The sequence below is a fragment of the Octopus bimaculoides genome, chromosome 15 (genome assembly GCF_046866305.1).
Source record: "Octopus bimaculoides isolate indiv1 chromosome 15, ASM4686630v1, whole genome shotgun sequence".
Taxonomy (NCBI): domain Eukaryota; kingdom Metazoa; phylum Mollusca; class Cephalopoda; order Octopoda; family Octopodidae; genus Octopus; species Octopus bimaculoides.
Genome location: NC_142942.1, coordinates 21,320,104 through 21,332,299, shown reverse-complemented (window position 1 = coordinate 21,332,299; position 12,196 = coordinate 21,320,104). Strand labels below are relative to the sequence as shown.

Below are 12,196 nucleotides of genomic sequence, written 5' to 3'. Positions count from 1 at the left end.
TTAATGGAGAGGTGGCTGGAAATATGAGACAACAGATGAACAGTACATAGTATATATATATATATATATATATATATATATATATATATATATATATATATATATATATATATATATATATATATATATATATATAAAGAGGAAAACATTTAGTTTTAAATCTCAGAGCGAGAAGAAAGTAGTAACAGTGCTACAGAGTAAAATCTATTTGCCAACGTAAAGTGATATTCCTGGTAAGGCTGACTGGAGACATAGACTCCTTTGTTCGATGTATAAGGACGCAGTTGTGCGTCGGTAGCCAGCTGGAAAAGATGTTTTCCTGGGGCTAAAAAGAAGGTAGTAACATCGTCCTAACCAGGACTGCCAATGTACATTGGCAAATAGATTTTACTCTCTCTCTCTCGCCCTCTCTCTCTATGTATATATATATATATACATATATATATATATATATATATATATATATATATATATATATATATATATATACATACATGCACACACACGCACTCACGTATATTTACATACACACGCACGAACCCACAAACATACACACACACACATATATATAAATGTACATATATATGTATGTGTGTATATATATATATATATATATATATATATATATATATATATATATATATATATATATATATATACATATATATTTGTTAGAAACTAAGAATTAAATAAAAATCAATGCAGCACCAACATCTAGGGAAGAATTAGAATTCTGGGGAGAAGTACTTTAAAGAAAGCTAAATACGAAAAATAAAATATTAGGCATCAATACTATAGGTGTACCAATAATAAAATATTCTCAACTGGATGCTAAATGAATTGGTACGACTAGGCAGAAAAAAACTGGTACTTAATTTATCGACCCCGAAAGGATGGGAGGTAAAGTCAAGCGCGGCGGAATTTGAACTCAGAACGTAGCGACAGGCAAAATACCGCTAAACTTTTCGTCTAGCTTGCTAACGATTCTGCCAGTTTGATGCCTTAATTATAATAATAATAATAATAATAATAATAATAGCTTATTAAAAGGCAATATTGATGGTTTTATTATTAGCTTGCTCTAAACCAGAAATATTCATTAAAAAGCGATTCAGTATGACATAAAAGCAAACGAGTTAGAGTGACTCCAGTGGAGAAAAAGAAAGTGAATTATTTGGAAATTTTTAATATAATATGCTTAAAGCTGTCATGGCCAGAAGAGCATATTTATTATGGGGAAATAATTAATAAAAGTAACAGATAGAAATTGTCAGAGTCAGCGAGAATAACTAATATTTGTGTAAAACAACAAAAGAAACTGAGAGAAAACAAACAGCTCGCATTGGAAGAATGTTGGACAGCATGAAGATTACGACAATTGTGATTAATTGGTTGCTTAAATGAACGAGTTAATGAAGCCGAAAAACCAGTGAGTCAGTTAATTAATTGAAAAATAAAGAAACCAATAAACGCACAAAGAACGCGGTATACGTTGAATGAATATGGAGGACGAAAAGAATGAAAGTGAAACAATGTTTAGCAGCCGAGCTGTCAGGAGTTATTCAAACAAATGATTGAATTTATCTGCCCTAAAAGACCAGTAAACAATTGGCAGCCAAGCCAATGTAGGTTACAAATGAATAAAAAAGCTGTTGTCTTCATTACTTTTCGGTGCTTCCATACAAGAGAAGAAAGCATTATAAGAAAACAGACGTTCCAGTTGGCGATTTCATATTAGGCAGAATACAGCTTTAAATTATTGTTTGAGGATTTTGCATGCCAAATTTAAAGTACAAATTGTATATTATGGTGAATACATAGACAGACAGACAAACAGACAGATAGACAGACTGACACACGGATATACACTTGTAGATGAATAATAGAAAATAGATCGAACATTATTTAAAGGATTTTGCATGCCAAATTTAAAGTACAAATTGTATATTATGGTGAATAATAATACATAGACAGACAGACAAACAGACAGATAGACAGACTGACACACGGATATACACTTGTAGATGAATAATAGAAAATAGATCGAACATTATTTAAAGGATTTTGCAGCCAAAGGCGGAATTTGAACTGTAGTTGGAGTTAGAAATTGAACTGGAAATCACGTGGTTGTAATCTACACAGCCATACCTGCCCCTATATACACAGCCATACCTGCCCCTATATACACAGACACACATAGAATCATATATACGTTAATATACATACACATACAAACATGTATTTCTGTTTACACACACACTGTAATGCGCGCACACACACACACGCACGCACACACACACACGCACACACACACACGCACGCACACACATATATCTATATATACATATTATGGGCTTCTTTCAGTTTCCGTCGACCAAGTCCACCCATAAGGCTTTAGTCGGCCCAGGGCTTAAGCTATAGTGGAAAACACTTGCCCTTGGCATCACGCAGTGAGTTTGAGCCCTAAACCATGTGATTGGGAAGCAAACGTCTTACCACACAGCCACTCTTATTTATCATTACAATCGCTAACATCTTTATTGTCTCCCCTCTTTATTGACCTCTTACAACATCGTTCGCCATTTTAGTTTGGCCATATAAAGTCTAAAAAACAAAAAGACTTTCTTTTGTAGCCTTGAGTTCAGTGACAAATGAGATAAAATCATTTCAGAGGACAAGATTTATTGGTTTATTAATTTAACCCAATGTGTATCCACTCCCAATTTCTCTTGTGTAAATGCAATAAAAATTGTTTGGTATTCGGTATATAAAACGAGTTTTTTCGATGTCAAATTGAAATGGAAGTCACTATATTTGAACTGAGGAGAAACGGGCGTCGCTCGAAAAAACATCTGTATTTAGTTATTTTATTTATGTTTCATTTTATTTATGTTTCATTTTATTTACAGTGTGATAAAAATCCTATCAGTTAAACCGTGATGATAAATCAACAAGATCTTCCTACAAGATTTGAAGGCAAAACTCAGATGTTTCCATAAGCTTTTCAATAGATATTGTTTTCTACTCTAGGCACAAGGCTCGAAATTTTTGGGGAGGGCCCAGTCGATTAGATCGACTCTAGTACGGAACTGATACTTAATTTATCGACCCCGAAAGGATAAAAGGCAAAGTTGACCTCGGCGGAATTTGAACTCAGAATGTGAAAACAGAAGAAATACTGCTAAGCATTTCGCCCAGCGTGCTAACGTTGCTGCCAGCTCGCTGCCTTGCAATACGAGGATACTGTTTTTGGTTTAGGCAAGAAGCCAACAATTGTTGGCTTGTTTCTGTCGTTAGACACTGTGACCATACTGGAGCACCACCCTGAAGAACTTTAGTCGAACGAAACGACGCCCGTACTTGTTTTTTTTGTAAAACATGGTACTTATTCTATCGGTCATTTGCGACGTAAACACACCAACACCGGTTGTCAAGCGGTGGCGGGGATAAAACAAACACAAAGACACACACACACACACACAAAACAAGCTAGAGTAGCTGGTTTTAAAAGAGGTTCATATAGTAACAGTACTAAATGTCCGTTGCCACTTTTACATGGCAGTTCTATGCAGAACGAATGTTACTGCATTTTAACCTCGGTAAAACACTTTTTCCCGCTGTATTATATATATATACGACGGCCTTTTTCAGTTTCTGTCAACCAAATCTACTCATAGGACTTTGGTCAGTTCGAGTCTATAGCAAAAGTCACTTGCCCCAGGTGCCATGCAATAGGACTGAACCCGGAACCATGTGGTTGGGAAGCAAGCTTCTCACCACACAGCCACGCATGCGCCATATTAGATAATATAACAGTAAGCGACACCTCAACTTTATCAACATTTAACTGGGATTTCGTCAAAAGAAATCGATATTTTGTGTGTCTGTGTTGCAAGTGCCTTAATTTGTGTGTGTGTGTGTGGGTGTGTGGGTGTGCGTATGTGGATATGTGTGTGTGTATGTACGTGGTAAGTGCCTTAAAATGAGTGTGTGTATGTGCGTTTATGTGTGCGTCAGTGAACGGTGAGAGCCTGTTCAATTAGTAGCTATTTGCGAAGACATGAACATCGCAAAATATTAATGTCTCCTCACCATGAAACGCAGGGTCTGTTTTTTTTTTCCATCTCATAAAAACGGAACCAATATTTCTTTATGTGTAAAACGAGAGACACAGAAGCAGAAGTAATTCCAGTGACAGAAAAGCAATTTTATTTCAGATTTTTCCCAAACTCGGTTGCTGTCGCTGCCTCAATTTGATTGGTTGTAATGAATATAGTCTTTCTTTCATTTGTTTCAGTCATTTGACTGCGGCCATGCTGGAGCACTGCCTTCAGTCGAACAAATCGACCCCAGGACTTATTCTTTGTAAGCCTAGTACTTATTACATTGGACACTTTTTGCCGAACCGCTAGGTTACGGGGACGTAAACACACCAACATCAAGCGGGGATGTGGAGAGTGGGTGGTGGAAAAACACAAACAAAGGCACATACATACACACACACATACTCACGCACACACACACACACATACACACGCACACACACACACACACACACGCACGCACACACACACACACACACACACACACACACACACACACACACACACACACACACACACACACACATGTTAGAGCGAAAGATATTTGATATCTCTTCAGCGTATCATATACCGGGACACACGATACTTTATATTAAAACTGTAATTTTATCATTAACCGACTATTCAATCTAACCATACCCGCGTTAATTTTAAATACACTTCACCCTACCCGTTTCTGTATTTGTTAAACTATTTTTCTCTTTAAGCTAAACTTTTATTAGTTTGACAATCTTAATTTCATTTTCCTTTTTCGTACGGATTTATTTCCCAGCCTCTCTTCCCCTCCGCCATTAAGCCTGCTTCTTTTTAATAGTAAATATGCTATCGTCGGTCGTTCTCTACTCTAACAAAACGGCTTCTATTATGTTTAAGCTTAAATTTAGTGGTGCCGATATAAATCCATTGCTTTCACTATGTATTCTTGTATAATTTAGAACTTATGTTGACTTAAATGTCAGACGATACCTTATAAATTGTAACCAAATTGTCTTGGCTTTGCCGGCTACGATCTGGTTTATGTTTGCTGTGTGATTACTGTTCAAACAAGTCTGTTCAAACGACTATGTGTGAGTCCACCGCCTCCCACTTGTACGGGTCTCCCACACCGGAGAAGAAAAAAAAAATAGAAAACTAGTTACAACAGCCAATGAACGATGATCATAGCCAGCAAACTCAGTTTGTACCGCGCAGACGTCTTCACAATTGAATCGCATTTGATGATTTATGTGAAAGATTGACAAGTCTTCAAAACGTAATCTAGTACACACAAGTGATTTTGTAGGATATTAGATAAATAACAGACAAAAAAATCATTGAAATGACAAAAATAAGCAAAAAGCAAGCAAACATGAAAGAAAGCAAGACAAAAAAGTAGTAGTAGTCGCAGCAGCAGCAGCAGCAGCTCTACTAATACTAGTGGGACATAAAAGTGTGCGAAGCAATTATTATATTATTATGGGAAATATCGTTCTTCAGAGGATGTTTGATGTAGAAATGTATTTCGTTTTTAAATATAGACCGTCTGAGAATTTTCCAGAAAGTTTTTCAAATGATACTGCAGCGTAAGTCTTAAACGACTGTGACTTATTACTTAAGATTCGCGGTTTAATTAATTGAAGATTGTTAATAGCTTTTAATTTTCTCGGTCTCTAATTTAAGAAGGCAAATTATTCCTGTTAACATTCACGTGAACCACACTTTGGAAATCTTTTGATTGAAGTAAGTAAAAGTATGTAAGAAAGAAGAAAAAGAAATAGAAGTCAGTTACGAATGGGTATGAAAGACGGGGTAGTTACATGAAGTGGAAGGGTAGGAAAAGTTGAGACTGGCATCGGGTACTTTGAAGACTGTTATGACGATAAACATTTGCCCACCCGACATTCTGAATGCATTAGAAAAGTTACTCAATATGTACCCCACCATACACACACGTTCATCGACGCGCACGTGTGTGTGTGTGTGTATCATATGATTCAGTAATCGTCCAAGAATGGTCCGGAGACAAATATTGCCTAGAATGGAAATCGGATTTTGTAATCTTATCAAAGAAGCAGTTCCTATCATTCATTGGCTGAGACTGTTTAAGACTAGCCATCATCATCATCAGTCTTATTATTGGTACTAACTTACCTTTTCTCTAGAAACTCCTTCTGTTAAAATGAGATATTGGGCATTGGGGAATTCAGGTAGTAAAGTCCCTGTCTTGGAGCTTAGAGAGTACTTTCTGGTAAAACCTCCCTGAAAGAAAAAAAGAAACGATAATTATTTTACCAATTTACAGATATTAGTTACCATTTTTCATTCTTCTTCTTCTTCTTCTTCTTCTTCTTCTTCTTCTTCTTCTTCTTCTTCTTCTTCTTCTTCTTCTTCTTCTTCTTCTTCTTCTTCTTCTTCTTCTTCTTCTTCTTCTTCTTCTCTGTCTCTCTTTCTCTCTCTCTCCTGTCTCTACTGTCTCCTTTCTCTTCTGTTTCTCTCTCTTCTGTATCTCTGTTCTATCTCTCCCTTCCAGTCATGTCTATATTTACATCTTTATTGGTGTGTCTGTGTGTTTCAGCATGTATGTATGGAATGTGGGTTTCCTTTTACACACACACACATATATATACATATATATATTTAGAGAGAGAGAGAGAGGTGCACATATTTGTATATATGTCGTATGAATGTGCATGCATGAATGGATAAAAAAGCATAAAGTGTATCCTATATATATCTCCGTATCTAGAAAAAATATATGTATATATATATATATATATATATATATATATATATATATATATATATATATATATATATATATATATATATATATATATATATATATATATATATATATATATATATATAAATAAATAAATAAATAATATATATATATATATATATATATATATATATATATATATATATATATATATATATATATATATATATATATATATATAACATATATATTTATACACACGCACACACATATATATATGTATGTTTGTATGTGTATATGTATAAGCGGCCATAAAGGAAGTGAATTTCGCCACACAAAGTGTATCCTATATATATCTCCGTATCTAGAAAAAATATATGTATATATATATATATATATATATATATATATATATATATATATATATATATATATATATATATATATATATATATATATATATATATATATATATATATAAATAAATAAATAAATAAATATATATATATATATATATATATATATATATATATATATATATATATATATATATATACATATATATTTATACACACGCACACACATATATATATGTATGTTTGTATGTGTATATGTATAAGCGGCCATAAAGGAAGTGAATTTCGCCACACCACGTCAGAAATCTCTGACCTTCGTTAGTTCCAGTAGCTCCGCAGTTTCAAGTTGTGAGTCTCTGTCAATAAGACCAACAATGATGAGTGAACTCCGTACTACATTAGGGTTCAGATGTCTACAAAATATAACAACCTACGTGGTCCTGGTGTTTAGTACGATAATAGGGGCCAGCAATTGATCAGAAGTGGCATAGACGGAGCGAGGTAGTTTTCCATCTGTTTCCCGTCTCTTTTTCAATGCAAAGAAAACTGCGTGTGTATGAGCATCGATGGAGAAGAAAGCTACCAGCCAATTTGTGTCCAAATGTGAATGACACGACACCACCAGTTCAGAAGAACAGAGACCATAGTAGTAGTGGTAGAAAAAGTAGAAAGAGGGAACAGTAGAGGATGCAGTATGTCGATGTCTATGACTAAATGCGGTAACTTGAGGGCTGCCTATTGTCAAAGAGCTCGTGGTATAAAAATAGAGATCTCGAGTAGTTAATTTGTGTGGTGTGGAGGTTCAATTTCCAACAGTCTGTCACATTTTAGTGATTTCTTTAGCTTTGTCATTCGGCACTTCGCCAATTAATTGTGTTTCACTCATTAAACTAAATCGGACATAAAACAGAAATTCAAATATTTCCTAAAAATATGAATTCAAATATTTCTTTTTGTTCGAGTGAAATATCTTGTCTGATGATGACGTCAGGAGAATGTTTGGTTTTTCAAGAAAACCGGTTGTTCTATAAATAGTTTCTGTTGACATAATAAAAAGAAACACGCACACACAAATACACACACACACGCACACACACACACACACACACACACACACACACACACACACACACACACACACACACACACACACACACACACACACACACACGCACAAAATACGAAAAACAAATGTGAAAGAATCAAAAGGAAATGAAATTTATTCATAAAATCGATGCCGCTATTATGTTATGAGGATGAAAGAGTTGGAAGGAGACTTGATTGTTGGTAAATGTAGATTGGAGTGGGGGACGGGGTGCTGTTGATGGCCGTGGGGGAGTGATGTTGAAGGAAGTGTAAACGATAAAATAGAAAGAGGAGTGGGAGAAGGAAGAAAAAAATGTATGCGCGATAGACGAGTACATCAATAAATTCGAGGCGGTACCCTTGGAGACAGCGAGTATAGGGTGGGCTGTAATGAAGAGACAAGAGTTAAGTTAACAAGAGAGGCCAGTATAAAAAAAAGCTGTGTGTAATGACCAGCGTTGTTCTTTAAATTCTCTCCATCCTCTTTGATTGACGTGTGTACGTTGAGTTGTGAAGCCAAACTCGCTGCCCAAACTTAGACAAACAAAATAACCCATTTACATTGATTTACAGAACAACATTCATTTGGACCAGGTTTTCGGTTTGTTCATTTCTCAAATCCCACCACCTTCTCCCCCACCTACACATCCTAAACTTCCCGGCGTTATGACGTGGGTTAAGAGCATTTTGCCTTTCAATCCCTCCCTAACTCATCCACACATTCTATTATAACTCTCCTTCACCTGCACAAAATAGCTTCTTTTTCTTTTTTCCTTTAAGCACCTAATTTTTTTTCAACTCGCTTTTAGAGAGCTCTACTCCTTGTTATCTCTCTCACTCGCTGTTTCCTTTTTTTCTCCCTCTCTGTTTCTCTCTTCTCCTCCATCTCTCTCTCACTCAGTATTTTTTTTACTGTTACTATTTCGTTTTGTTTACCGATCTTTCAGACTTTTGATACGCGTGCTCCCTCTAGTCGGTCAAAGCTATAAATTTTAACCGTAGTAGTAGTAGTATTAGCAACACCAGCAGTAGTAGTTCCTGTTGTAAAGTTATACTTAAAATAAATGCAAACAATAGTCCGATAGAGACTTGTCTATCTGTCATTGAAGGTTCGAATCTGTCTGCAGTCTATATGACACCACACCCCCCTTCCAGGGATAATTTATTCACGTCCAAATGGTTAATTTCCAACATCTAGTGTTAATTATAATCAGACATCGACGACAATCATCTTTAATTTTATTCCTTTCAATGGCATCTCCCCCCCCCCACCTCTCTCTGTTTCCAGCATTCTTTTATCTTACCCCTTTCCCCGTGTTTCAGTTACTGGACTTCGAAAATGCTGGGGCACCACCTTGAAGGGTGGCTTTCCTACAGATGTGTGACCGACCCCAACGATTTTGTAGCCTCATAACTTCCAGAAAAATGGAAACTTTTTAACGAATGCTGTAGATCCAGACTGCATAGGGATTCGTTGGAAAGAATTTTTTCGTGGGGTGGAGTGTGGAGAGGGAGCGAGGAGAGAAAGAGAGCAAGAGAGATAGACAAACAGACAGAGTGAGAGACAGAGAGAGAAAGATATTTATGACTAAATATAAAAATGTCACTGGAAAATATTGAAAATGTTGCAATACTCACTTCATTCTTTAACTTGCAACCAGAAAACCTACAAAATAATAATAAAATAATAATAATAATAATAATAATAATAATAATAATAATAATAATAATAATAATAATAATAATAATAAATACATTTCTCTGCCCTAGGTGCCAGGAAGACACTCGGCAAGAAATGGAAATAGAATTGAAATGAGATGCTAATGAAAATGATAGTAATAATAATGATAATAATAATAATAATAATAATAATAATAATAATAATAATAATAATAATATTAATAATAATAATAATAATAATAATAATAATAATAATAATAATAATAAAATGGCTTCCATAATCAATAAGTTAAGTTTTATTGAGGCTATCCAGAGATTTTCGAAATCTTTTTAAAGCCTCGATATTAAAGGGAAATTGTATTAACACGGGTTATATCAGTTACCTTTAGTGTGATTAAAGTAACTATTTATCGGTTACTACAGTCTAATTTTATGAAACATCGATCTTAAATTTGAGTAATGAATACTGTGAATAATGATTATTGAGTAAAAGTGATGTGGATAAAAGTGAAAAAGTGATTACTTACCGAGTGAGACCTTTGCCTGAGTAAACAGAATGATAGTATTGACTAGTTTCTCGGATACCAATTCCATAATAATGATATCTGGAATATAGAACGTATACAAAAGCTTATATAACGTTATATACACATGTCTATTCGTGCATGGATAAATGTTTATAAGTTGAGGGTCAAAGCTTCACCCCGAGCTATAAACTCTTAAGGCCGGTTTCCCGGATTCTATGGTGTATGTATTCCCCACCTGGATAGGACGATAGTCCGTCGCAGATTTACTCTCTTTTTTTATGCTAGTTGACTGGACTGCAGCAACGTGAAATGAAATGTTTTGTTCAACAAACACAACGCATCACCCGGTCCAGGAATCGAAACCATAATGGCTATTTATGTGTGTTGTTTAGTCCGAGGTAAGTACTGATTGGACAGCCTTATGGCGTAAGCTGTTGTAGAAAGGTTCCTGCTTCTAACTAGACATTTATCTGTCAAGGATTACATTGGCTGATGTATGTATGTATGTATGTATGTATGTATGTATGTATGTATGTATGTATGTATGCATGCATGCATGCTTGTATGTATGTGTGTATGTATGTATGTATGTATGTATGCATGTATGCATGTATGTATGTACATATGTATATATGTATGTAAGTATGTGTATGTATGTATGTGCATGTATAAATATATATGTATTTATGTGTGTGTATATATATATATATATATATATATATATATATATATAAATGTATCTGTATATATGCATATGTGTATATGCAAGAGTGTATACATGTGTGTGAATTCATGTCTATCTATCTATCTATCTATCTATCTATCTATCTATCTATATACTTAATATAAAACGTGTGTATGTGTGTGTGTGTATGTGTAAGTGTGTGTGTGTGTGTGTGTGTATGTGTGTGAGTGTCTGTGTGTGTGCGTGCGTGTGAGTGTGAACAAGTTTGGGAATAAAAAATAATGAGGTAAGTAAAACAATTATTCATTCCTCTGAATTTTTTGAATAAAAACAAAAACCATAACGAAAATAATAAAAATAAAGTTTTACTTTACGAAATTCACTGTTTCAGTGTTTTAGCTTCCAGATATTTTGTCATAATTCAGCTAAAAAATATTATTCGATATATATATATATATATATATATATATATATATATATATATATATATATATATATATATATATATATTTATAAATTTATAAATGTATGTGTATTATATATATATATATATATATATATATATATATATATCAATATATATATATATCATATAGATATATATATCAATATATATATCATTTATATATATTTTATATATATATACATATATATATATATACATGTATACACATATAATATTTGTGTGTGTATTAATGCGCGCACGCGTGTGCATGTATCTATGTATGTGTGCATGTATGGATGTATTTATGTACGTATATATATTTATATGTGTATATATACGTACATGTATATAAATATGCATTAACACACACACTCACACACACGCACACATATATGTATATACATATATATATGTGTGCGTGTGTATGTATATGTTCAGGATGCGGTCAATAAATTGTCATCTGAATTATGTAAAAATGAAAATAACACTGACATCTTGTTTTAACAGATATATTTACCAAAATTACGTAAAAATATCTTGAAGTATTAAAGCGTAAATTTATTCAGTAAAATCACCATCGGCTTCAACCACGGCCTCTAGACGACTTCGTAAT

General features: G+C 34.0%; 1 protein-coding gene across 1 annotated transcript in view; it reads right to left on the bottom strand.

Moving 5' to 3' along the window:
• The window catches only part of LOC106869153 (DNA-binding protein RFX6), a 110,733-nt gene that overhangs the window by 33,930 nt on the left and 64,607 nt on the right, over positions 1–12,196 (bottom strand). The window contains exons 5-7 of the mRNA XM_089363511.1: positions 10,454–10,531; positions 9,885–9,912; positions 6,234–6,341 (exon numbers count right to left, since the gene is read on the bottom strand). Of these exons, the coding sequence (XP_089219637.1) occupies positions 6,234–6,341; positions 9,885–9,912; positions 10,454–10,531 (214 nt within the window). The remainder of the gene's footprint in view (positions 1–6,233; positions 6,342–9,884; positions 9,913–10,453; positions 10,532–12,196) is intronic.